The 10,880-nt window shown below is 41.6% G+C and overlaps 1 protein-coding gene across 1 annotated transcript in view; it reads left to right on the forward strand.

Annotated features, from left to right (window-relative positions):
- The window catches only part of LOC311495887 (solute carrier family 66 member 2), a 52,627-nt gene extending 42,153 nt beyond the window's left edge, over positions 1 to 10,474 (forward strand). The window contains exon 5 of the mRNA XM_084555536.1: positions 5,786 to 10,474. Coding sequence (XP_084411662.1) covers positions 5,786 to 5,960 — 175 coding nt within the window. The 3' untranslated portion in view covers positions 5,961 to 10,474. The remainder of the gene's footprint in view (positions 1 to 5,785) is intronic.
- The last annotated feature ends 406 nt before the right edge of the window (positions 10,475 to 10,880 follow it).

Genomic DNA, 10,880 nt, shown 5'->3' on the forward strand with positions numbered 1-10,880 from the left:
ATTTGAGTGCTTGCATCATATGTCAATGAACTGTATTAGATGCTCTCCCTGTCCGTTGCCTCAATTGCGTCAACTCAAACTTGAGATTAGTTCAACTTGCAAGATTTTTTCAGGCAAATATTTGCGACGTCAAATTGGTGAATGGCACAAAACGTGTGCGTGTCCTTTTTTTGTTCTCTCGCTCCCTCTCTCTAACCTTTTAAAGGCCACTCAGCCCTGCTTCCTGTAGTAGTGTTCCACTTGTCCACTCCAGCTGCTTAGAGGAGTTAATAGCTGGCCTGACAGCGCTCGTTCAATACACCGCACAATTACTGCCAGGCTCACATACTTCACAGCCATCACACAATGCAATCAGACCCCGCCTCTCGCTTTCCGTATCACTCTTCCCTGTCCTGTCACCCTCCAACTATCGGAGCGGCTTCGATCCTCATCCCTCGTTTATATTTATCGCCCCTCTGTCCGGTTACATTCTCATCTATCCATCTATCTATCTAACTCTCTGGACTTTCCTTTCACAGCCATGCTGCCATCCTCATGCATGTGTGTCTTCCCGTCCATCCTTGAACTACCCAGTTCACTGTTTCACCCTTTCCTCCATCATCTCTGGCCTCTTAGCTTCGATGGAGGCGTCTGATCAGCAGTAATCAATGAAAGACTTGACCATGCTGAGCTTAACTGAACTGCATGTGTGTGGATCTGGGTATTTGTGTGTGTGTGTGTTCTTGTGTGATGAGGCTGTGAAGAAAAACCGTGCAGTTGTGCATTTTTGTGCAAATTTATGCAAACTGGTGATGCCGTTCGATGTACCGTATGCGTCTGTATGTGTGCAGGACACGGAGTTGGAGGTAGTTGGTATTTTCAGTCAAAACCATAATCACTCCTTGTCCCTGTTCAAAGCCGTTCTCTGGACTGAATCCAGTTTTCTTTTTATCTGTGTGTCTTAATAACTTTCATCCGAGCCACTGGCCCATCTCTGCTAGATGGATCTACATAAAACAGTCAGTAAATTGTGGTAATGTGTGTTTATATCTGTGTCCGTGTGTGTTTGTGTGCCTACCAGAGATAGACGACCTTAAACTGGGTGTCTTGTTTCCATTTACCAGCTCTGCTGTAGAGACTTCTTTTGTGCCGATGACCCACCCTCCCTTAATTACATTGTTAATGACTCGTCCTCAATAATGGTGTTCGGCGTCTCCTGAGCAAAGAAATTAACCAAAGGGGGGGCGCAGAGAATTTGGCAGGGGGAGAAAGGCGCAATGAGGGGAGGGAAGGTTAGGCGGAGGCAGAGAGGCTGGAATAAAAAAAAAGAAAAAAGAAAAATAGAGAGAGAGAGAGAGAGCTGCTCTGAGTAGAATAAAGAACAGAGGTTTAAAAGCTGCAGAGGACAAAAAAATGCATTGTTTAAAAATAAATCGTGTGCTGTTAAAGGTCCAGCAGTCATTTATTTATGTAGTCTCCAGTATTTTCTTCTTCTACTATTTTTTTTTCGCTCCTGCACCTACACCCAACTTTAAATGCTCATTCTGGCTAAACTTTGTCTTCCTTTTCAACTGCTAATGTATATATATATATTTATATATAACTAATTAACCACCAATATAAAAGCACAATTAACATTTTTAACAGAGGGACCACTTACTAAGAAGTATTATTTTACTTAATCCTATTTTGTCTCCACACATACCACATAATGTACAGTGCTAGTTATATAACAGGCGGTTTAGAGTTCTGTGAAATTGACGCTGACATGCACCTCCACAGAAATGCAATTACATGCTGCGGCAACACAAACCCCAAGAGCCATGATTGGTCTGCTTGGTAGTAGCGTGTTTCCGCTTTAGCATTTCCTGCTGCTTCTCCATCTTTGCAATTTTCAAATTGATTGTTTTGGATCAAGAAAGATGGAACACGTCGAGGAAAGGTTAACTGAGGCGGTTCGGAGATACAAACATTTGTATTTTGGTGAAATTTTGTCAAAAGTTGCGGTCGCAATTGTTGAAAGTGACGCAGGAAGTGGAAACAAGGTGGTCTTAATGTTATGCCTGGTCTGTGTAGATTAAATGGCCACCCACCTATGTGTTTTGGGTTTGAAAAGATACAGGATTAGTTCAATCCAAATTATTTGCTGTGCTATAAAAAGCAACTATATCATTTGGCTTCTTTGTGGTTCACTTTAACTGTTGATAAAGGTCTTAATAAATAATAATTATAATAATAAACATATAAAACTTTATTCCCTTTCACAAGGAAGAGAGGAGCAAAGGAAAGGCGATGACAGAGGCAATGAAAGTAAAGTTAAGCAGGATGGCAGAGAAAAGAAAAAAGTGATGCAGTGGAAGAAAAAGATGAGGGAGATGAAGCAAGAAATCTCAAGTTCAGCGAAGGGTATTCTCTGAAGAGAAAGATCTTCAGTGGAACAAAAAGCAAGTATGTTCCCTGAGGAGCGCAGGCAGCTTACAGAGAGAAGTAAAAGCATGACGGTTTAAAATTCTTCAGCACATTTATCTTCGGAGCAGTTTAGTCAAACCCCGGAGTGTTTACCCTGAAAGTTTAAATTGATAGGAGAGCAGGTCAGTGAGACTCAGATGTTGCTCTAAACAAGCATTCCTTGATCAGTCTTGCGGCAGGTCGCGGAAGAATCCTCATTCTTACTAGAGCCTGAGGTGGTGAGAGTGGATACAGGAGGATCAGTTGGCCCATATACGGAAAAAGCGCGGTGCTCTTGTTGGGTTTTATTAATCTCACATTTGGCCCCCCTCTAGCTTTGGCCTGAAATGCTGGGTCAATCCAGAGTAAGACTCTATAGCTGTTGCTGTCTGTAGGGGCAATTACAGGATATGGATACACAAGGGCATTAGCATATTATTTTAGTAAGAATAAGAAGCCTTATATCCATGCACATTACAGTGTAAAGCTTGGTTTATATTTTGCTATGGATCTACAACGATCCTACACCGTAGCCTCAGGCATAACATTATGACCACCTTCCTAATATTGTGTAGGTCTCCCTTGTGCCTCCAAAACAGTTGCGACTCATCAGAGAATGGACGTGGGCCTTCTGAGGGTGTCCTGTGGTGTCTGATAACAGAATGTTGTTAGTGGGGTCTTTGGGTCCTATGGGTTGAGGGGAGGGGCCTCTGTGGATCATCCCACAGATACTTGATGAGTTTGGGATCTGGTGAATTTGGAGGCCAGGTCAACACCACGTGCTGTTTTTCATCCTCCTGCTGGGGATGGCTGCTGCCGTCAAGGAGTGTCATTGTTATGGGGTGGGGGTGCCTGGTCTGGTCTAGGTGGGTGCTACATGTCTAGGTAACACGTCTGTGAAGGTTCTCAGTCATCTTAGTCATGGTATATCCAAAAAAGGCTGCACCGGTTTCTGGTTGTTTACACAACAAGCAAGTTTCAGTAGGAGTTTCCTACTTAAACCTCAAATTTCCAACCAGTCCCCTTCAACTGAAGAAGCCACTCGGATGAGTGGTGAAACGTCTTCTCAAAAAAGTCCAGTTCCTTTTAAAAACCTTTTTTGGATATGTCTAAGTAACATCTAAACGAATGCCAGGTCCAAAAGTTTCCCAGTAGAACATTGAATTGGTCAGTGGTCAATGTTATTTACTTCTCCCGTCATAATGTTATGCCTGATCGGTGTATACTCGTTTGCGTGATGTGTCTGCATTGTTCTGTAATAACGCCGCTAAAATGCTAGTTGACTACTCCACTAGCCAGCTCTATTGAGTTTCTCTGTGTACTTCAAACAATGGCAACGGTATCCTTTAGAGTACTGAAATCACTGGAGCCGTGAGTTCATCTCAGATCATTACACATCCTGTAGCTCTCCAGTGCAGCCTCCGTTTGCAGACTGTCATTTTCTCATGCCACGTGCATTGTCTGCACATGCCAGAAACAGTTCGGACACTACGGCCCTCGTTTCTCCGTCATTTTCATGGTAGGCAGGATTGTTTGACACTAATGTTTTGCTTCCTCATCGCGGCCTGAAGGGACCCCAGTGGAGAGTTTGATATAACTCTGCAAGGGGAGCTGAAGGATAGTGCAGGGCTGCTGTCCCCGCGGTCATTAAACTGCCTCTACCCCCACACACACACTCATCATCCTCAGCCGTCTCACAGAGGTCTCCTCCCCGTTCACAGAGGTCCTTCTCCTTCTCCCTGGTGGTTGTGTTTTTGTAGCCTTGTCTCTCTCTCGCTGCATGCTAGATAAATTCTGTCCTCTGCAGGCTCTCTGTCTCTGTCTCTCTCCTTTTCCTTTCTCCCTCACCCTTGTCTGACCCTTACAGTATGTCTCACTGATGACGGATGGTCCTGCTCGGTCCCCAGGCCTCGTCAGCTCTAATAAAAAGAATAAAGTCGTATTCACATTAGTGCCTATGGGACTTCACTGTCCAGCGAGCAAGGATAGAGAATTGAGGATGGAGCAGAGAGAATAGGGTACAGGAGGAGTGAGAAGGGTGAGCATTAAAGGAGAAGTACGGTTTATATCTAAACAGTCAGATTCAGCATTTTAAATGATTTGTGTTAAAATCTGCTTTTCCTAAATGCTCCTAAATAATCGGTACTCACGCTGTTTCGTGCGACCCTTTATTTTTGGATGTCTCGTCTGCAAAGAGGAGTACAATAAGCAGTCAAACTAAAGCCTCTGATGCTCTCTGTTAATCCTCAGAGGACTTTTTTCGTGTTCTGTGTTTGGGCCAAGATGCTAGATAGATTGATGACAAGTTTCTCCAAAGTGTTTCTTCTCTGAGTGTTTGCTAGCCTTTTTCTAACTTGTCGAATAATCAACAGTTTAGACGAAACTTCTCTCTCTCTTTATTGATTTTACACTGCCTTCCCTGCTGATTCCTGGACAGCAGGCACTTAATCAAGCCCAAGCAACTACTACTGATTTTGGCTGATAGACTGTTGTCATTTTTTACTGTCTCTATTTTTATTTTGTTTTTTTGTTGTTGTTTTTTTTGAGAGGGATTGTAATCAACAAGGAACAAATATCTGTAACATAAAACCCTGAAAAAAAAATGACATATTGTGACTTTTTTCTTGGCTGGGAAAGATCTTTCTCATAATTCTCCATACATATGCAACAATCATTTTTACACTTTTTGAATCAAAGTTTAAATTACAACATTAAGGCTGTTAACATACTTCGCAAGAAGCGCGAAATTTGTTCTCGAACCAAGGGCTGCGAGAACAAAATGACGTCATTTTGTTCTTGCAGCCCTCTTTTGAGAATTCTCGGAGCATGTTCTCGAGACATCAACCAGACAGAACTTTTTTCTCATGTGGTGTCCGGTTACTGTTCTGTAATTAGCCAGAAATTGGAAGTGGGCGTGGCTAATGAGAAAAAGAGGAAATGCTAGTGGCTAGCAGAAATGCTCTGTGACCTCCCAGATGCTAATATTCATAGTGTGACTGCTAATCTCCCCTGGGTAGAGATCAGCATACTGTGTGTGGGTGCACGCTGACTGAACGGTGTGATCCGACGGACACCGTCATCAAAACGACTGGTCGAAATCCGTAAATGATAAGAAAAGTGCCTGACCTCGTCTGTCTCCCGCATCTGTAGTGGGAGGGGACTATGAGGACTTCCTACAAGACATTCATACAAAGTCATTTTCCTTGTTTCCCTCTGTTTCCAATTAGCTTTCACTAAGCTTGACATGTTAGCTACTCGCTATGTTAGCATATTGACATGTGTAATCTAATCCTAAAACAAGAAAGCAGAAAGTGCTCACACTTCCACAATGTTCTTTTCTGTGTCTTCATTGCTTCAGTGTGAAGATGGTGCTGCTGTGGACGGCCGGCGACATCTTCAAGACCGCCTACTTCGTGCTGAACGAGAGCCCCGCTCAGTTCTGGGCGTGCGGTTCGGTCCAGATCCTGATCGATGTGACCATCCTGCTCCAGGTGCTGTTTTACAGCCAAGACACACGGGTCAAGCTTGGCTGAGTGAGGCCGTTGCTATGGGTGACATGAAAGCCATGGGCTTTTTGTGTTAACTTCAGTGAGTCCAGTGACTGGAGGCCCTTTAATAAAATCCATTGCAGTTTTAATAGAATTGTCAGGGGAGACACTGAGAGCAGAATATGAAAACAAAGTATAGATTGTCTTTTTTTTTTTTTAATATTCAGCTTTGTCTTAACGTATGCTTCCATAACTATCAGGCTCACCCAACCAAATACCTCCAAGTGCCATTAAGCAAAAAATTAATCTTCGAACAAACTCATTATCGTCTTCAACCAAGGCCAAGACACCAAATGTATTTGCCTTAAATATAATAAGGCAGCTTTTTTACTATTTATTTGCTCTTTATGGATTGTAATGTGGACGCCTGAAGTGTAGTGGACATTGAAGCTGTAAGAGGGAAACATTACTCACTTTGGCAGCTCACTCACAGCAGATGCTGCTCTGATGGCAGCTATAACAACCAGTCCTGCACTGGTTACCCTGCACTGGAATGTACTACCTGACTGATGAGTCTCCCACTTCACACTCCATGCTTCACTGGCCTGTTTGAATGATACACAGTGCTTGGATATATGTGTGTGTGTGTTGGCACTTTTGCTTGTGTCTCTGTTTAGCTGAAATTGATTTTTGCCGTTGGCATCGAGCGCCAAGCCCAGGCCACAGAACGTACATCAAGTAACGGTAACAACACAGGCCATCGGTCTGGGTTATGACTCTTGCTTAGTGGTTTGATTGACAAACAGTGCAGGTCTCCAGCAACGCGTACAAAGAGCAATGGAAAAACGTGGGAATGCCACAATGCTTTGCACTAACTACAATACAAAATGTATTGTAGACACCAAAACTCACATCACAGGTCAGCTTAAATTGGATTATTTTCATTGTGATAGTATTACCGAATATATATGCTCTCATTACTTGTTTGTATTGTCTCATATGTGCTGTTTTTATGGCCCCATTTTCTAATTGCAAGACAAGTCAATTAATGTTCAAATTTTCACAGTTCAGAAATATTGTACCTAATATTTTACCCTGATCTTTTACTGAATGCATGCAATGTTACATCACCCACTAGTACCTTTTTTGATTCTTTAGTATGATAGGAAGTGCTCTATTTAATAATATATGAACAAAATGTCCCATTTTTTCAAGTCCATTAGCTAAAGTTCAACTTTTAGAGAGAAAATGTAAACTATTTGTTTGTGGCTCAATCTGTTTTTTATTTGAATATTTCCCTCTATGAAAATGTGTAAAAGTTTGGGTATCCTTCTACTTGTAAAACACTTGATTAAGCGGATCACATTTCTAGAGTTGATAAATTCCCTGACTCTTCAAACCTGATGGTAACTCTCAACAAACCCAAGGCACCTTTCAACGATTGACTGATATCTTGTTATAGCTTCTCCCCGTCCAGCAGACATCAGTCAGCTTCATTTTCAGACCCTCAAAGTGTTCCCATCTTGCAATGTTCACTCTCTGAAATGTCAGGAACGTTTTAGAAAATGACTTTACCGAAAATAGACCTGCTCCTACAACAGGTAATGGACCAGAGCGAAGATCAAAATCACAGTGAAGCCCTTCAGTTAATGCAAGCTGAAGCTTTTGGAATTACCCTTGTACAGTAGTTGCCTGATCTAAAAATGCTATGTCCCAGACAAATTAAGATCCCTCAGAGCTTGAAGTAATCTGAGAAAAAAGTCTCAAATTTCAAAAAAACTTTTGAATATGACTGTATTTCAGTGTTTCTGTTAGCAGAGCACTTTGCCGCTATCAAAGAAAAAGAGAGAATCTACAATTTTACAGGTTGCAGATGTTAAGATTTTTTGTGGTAACCTGCATTTTTATTAGTTAAAACCACTTCAACCCATTTAGCTGAATAGCAGCTGTTCAACCTATAACATTATGTTTGCTGATTGAAATTAAATCTTTAAGTTTGTCAGCTAAAATTAATTCTTTCCAAAGATTTATCAGCAAGAAAGAACTTCTAGCAGAAACACTGCTGTATACCAATGCACGGTTACAATGAATTCCTAAAGATGTCAAACTACGTTTAGCCAAAACAAACCATAACATATCCTTCCCATTTCCAGCCCTCTTTACCACCAAATATTTCTTTGCACAGTCCATTAAATTAGATTAGAAAAGTTTCTTTTTATAGCATGTTAAATAGCTTCCTAAAGTGGCTATCGAACTTGAAAGTGTCTTCATTCACCCGGGGATGCTCCGTCGGACAGAAGACACTATTCTGGTGTTTTATGTTTAGTTCCTTGATGCAGCTCCATGCCACAGCTCATTTAGAGGCAGTAGCAGCCAAGTTGTGGATAAAACAGGGTTATAAACAGTGATGATGACTCGAGCGAGGTCATTTGCCCAGATCATTTTACTAGGCAGGCTGTCCGCACAGCTCCCCTTTACTCATCCTGATGGACACTGTCTGTGTCTAATCGGTTTGGGGAAAAACATTGCATCCATTATTGAAACTTAATTCATCCTCTCCCAAAAGCAAACTCTTTCTCAGATATATTATTCAGTGCCTGTTTATAACCGAAACACTAATTTACCAATGTAGCCCTTAGGTGAGTTGTGGTTCTTTCACCTGAAAGTTTCCTGTTAGAAAAACAACTGCAGAGGGGAAACAAATCGGCAGCTGATCAGTAGTCAGCACAGGTTTCCTTTTACTTTCCATCCTATGTGATTTAATTAAGTAATAATTCGTGCTTATTAGGTCTCTCAGTCACCTTTACCTCCAACAATTTATGTCCGTCTGTTAATATCGATGTGTCTGATTCCCCTCACTGAAAATCATATTTAAATTACACACTGCAGTGATTATAGTTTGTCTCACACATGCAGCTGGCGGTGTTTTAGGACAGGTGCTATAACGGACTGTTGGTTGCTGCTGTGCTGTTGTTCAGTGTCCTTCCATTGTGTCGTTCACATTATGTGGGCGAGTGGTTTTATAATACTGTATGTACTAAGGCTTCCTGCGTACATGCTTTCCAAATCCACCTATCTCACATCTACTATCCATATTGTAAGCTGTATGTGCCTCCTTATCTCCTCTGCCCGGCATACCACAGTTATATTACATTATTTCTGCATTCTGTGCGCTCCTATCACCAGATGTGTATCATTATATTGTTTTCCCTCGGCACAGAACAGCTCAGAACAGCTGCTTCACTGGCTTTACTTTAACATTTGGGCGCCCTGTGGCCTTTTCTTCTCAAGGGCAGTCGAACAGATTAGCACACACACACACACACACACACACACACACACATTTGTATGGCTATCTCGGTGAGGACATTCATTGACATAATGCATTCCCTAGCCCCTTGCCCTCATCCTAAAACCAAGTTTCAACCCTAAAACAGCCTTGTAAAGAAGTGAGACCAAAATGTCCTCACTTTGCACAAATGTCCTCATTATGGTAGCATTTAACTGGTCCTCAGAAAGATAGTTGTACAAGTGTACGCACACACACGCACACACATCGCCTGGTTGTGACAATCCTACAAGTTCGCAATATAATAAATGCACTTGTCTTATCACCACTGATTTAAAAGAAGAAAATACGTGGTTTGGATAATCCTTCTACTCCAATTTTCTTTCACGTCTTGACATTTGAAGCCAAAAAGTAACTTTTGTATATTTTAGTCACTTTTATCTGGTAATGTACTGAACCAAAACTACAATCAATAGTAGTTATTGACTTTAAAACAAACCCAAACAATGGCATACTGTTTAAGTAAATATCATGGTTATCATAAGATGCTAAGGTGTTACATTATATAAATGCAAAAAAATAAAATAAAATAAAAATGAAAATGTTACGGTCCATATAGTTTTTACCACCTGACTGTATGTATATATGTGAAATATTTATCGTTTTATTTTCTCACATATAAACTATTTATATTGCAGAATGCAGTGCTGTGTCGTTACTGTGAAGTGAATGAATGTTAACGAGAAAAAGTTTGCCACTGAGAAGGAGGAAGTGAAATGAACTGGCTGTTCTGAGGACAGTAATTCTGTGACTTACTGCAGGATTTAAGATGAGATTTAGACGAATCTGACCTGAAGCCTCAGGTGAACCCTTACTTTTACCCAGACCTGAATCACACAATGATCAGCTTTCATATTCCTGTATGTAAATCCGTTCTGTGGTCCATTATCCACTGTAGCTTTAATTCAGACACTGTGCTCTGACAAGAAAAAAACACTGGAATTCCATCATTTGAAAGGACTGAAATAACAAATACAGCATGAAAAAGGTTGAATTTGGACTGGACACATGAGCGTGGCATTAATTCAGACTTCCCCCAAGTCCTAATCCCCCTCTAGTTAATACAACATCACACCCAGATGCACATAGCATCTCTGGGTGTGACCACTGACAGTCAGCAGAAGAGCACCTCAGTATGAATAGTAAAATATTAAACTGGATTCAGCAGATAATGGGAAGCTCTCTATGGTTTATAGATGAGTCGGACAAGGACAGGCTGTGTGCTGTACCTGTTCTCATCATGCCTCCTACATCCATTAATAATAGGTTCACTTTAAGTCAGGCTGGAGTGCACCTGATAGTAACACCTTGTACCTGTATCATACACTCTGTCTGATTGGTATCACTTGTCTGTTGAGCTGACAAGAATGAATGACCTGGCCCGTGACGTATTTAAGATATTTCCGAGGTAAATCTTATTCGTAATGGACCGGTCTGGCTGCGCGTCATTATCTGCCTTCCTGCCTTTCTGCTGTCCACTAATCCATCAGCCGGTCATCCCACATGTCTGTCTATACAGTAGCTTGTTTTAATGATAGATGAGACGGGCTAAAATAGTCCACCTGCACACAAGCGCGTCTGCGATGTGCTGCTCCGCGCTCTGTCCTGCTCCATTT

Source organism: Chelon labrosus (assembly GCF_963514085.1).
Source record: "Chelon labrosus genome assembly, chromosome: 11".
Taxonomy (NCBI): Eukaryota; Metazoa; Chordata; class Actinopteri; order Mugiliformes; family Mugilidae; genus Chelon; species Chelon labrosus.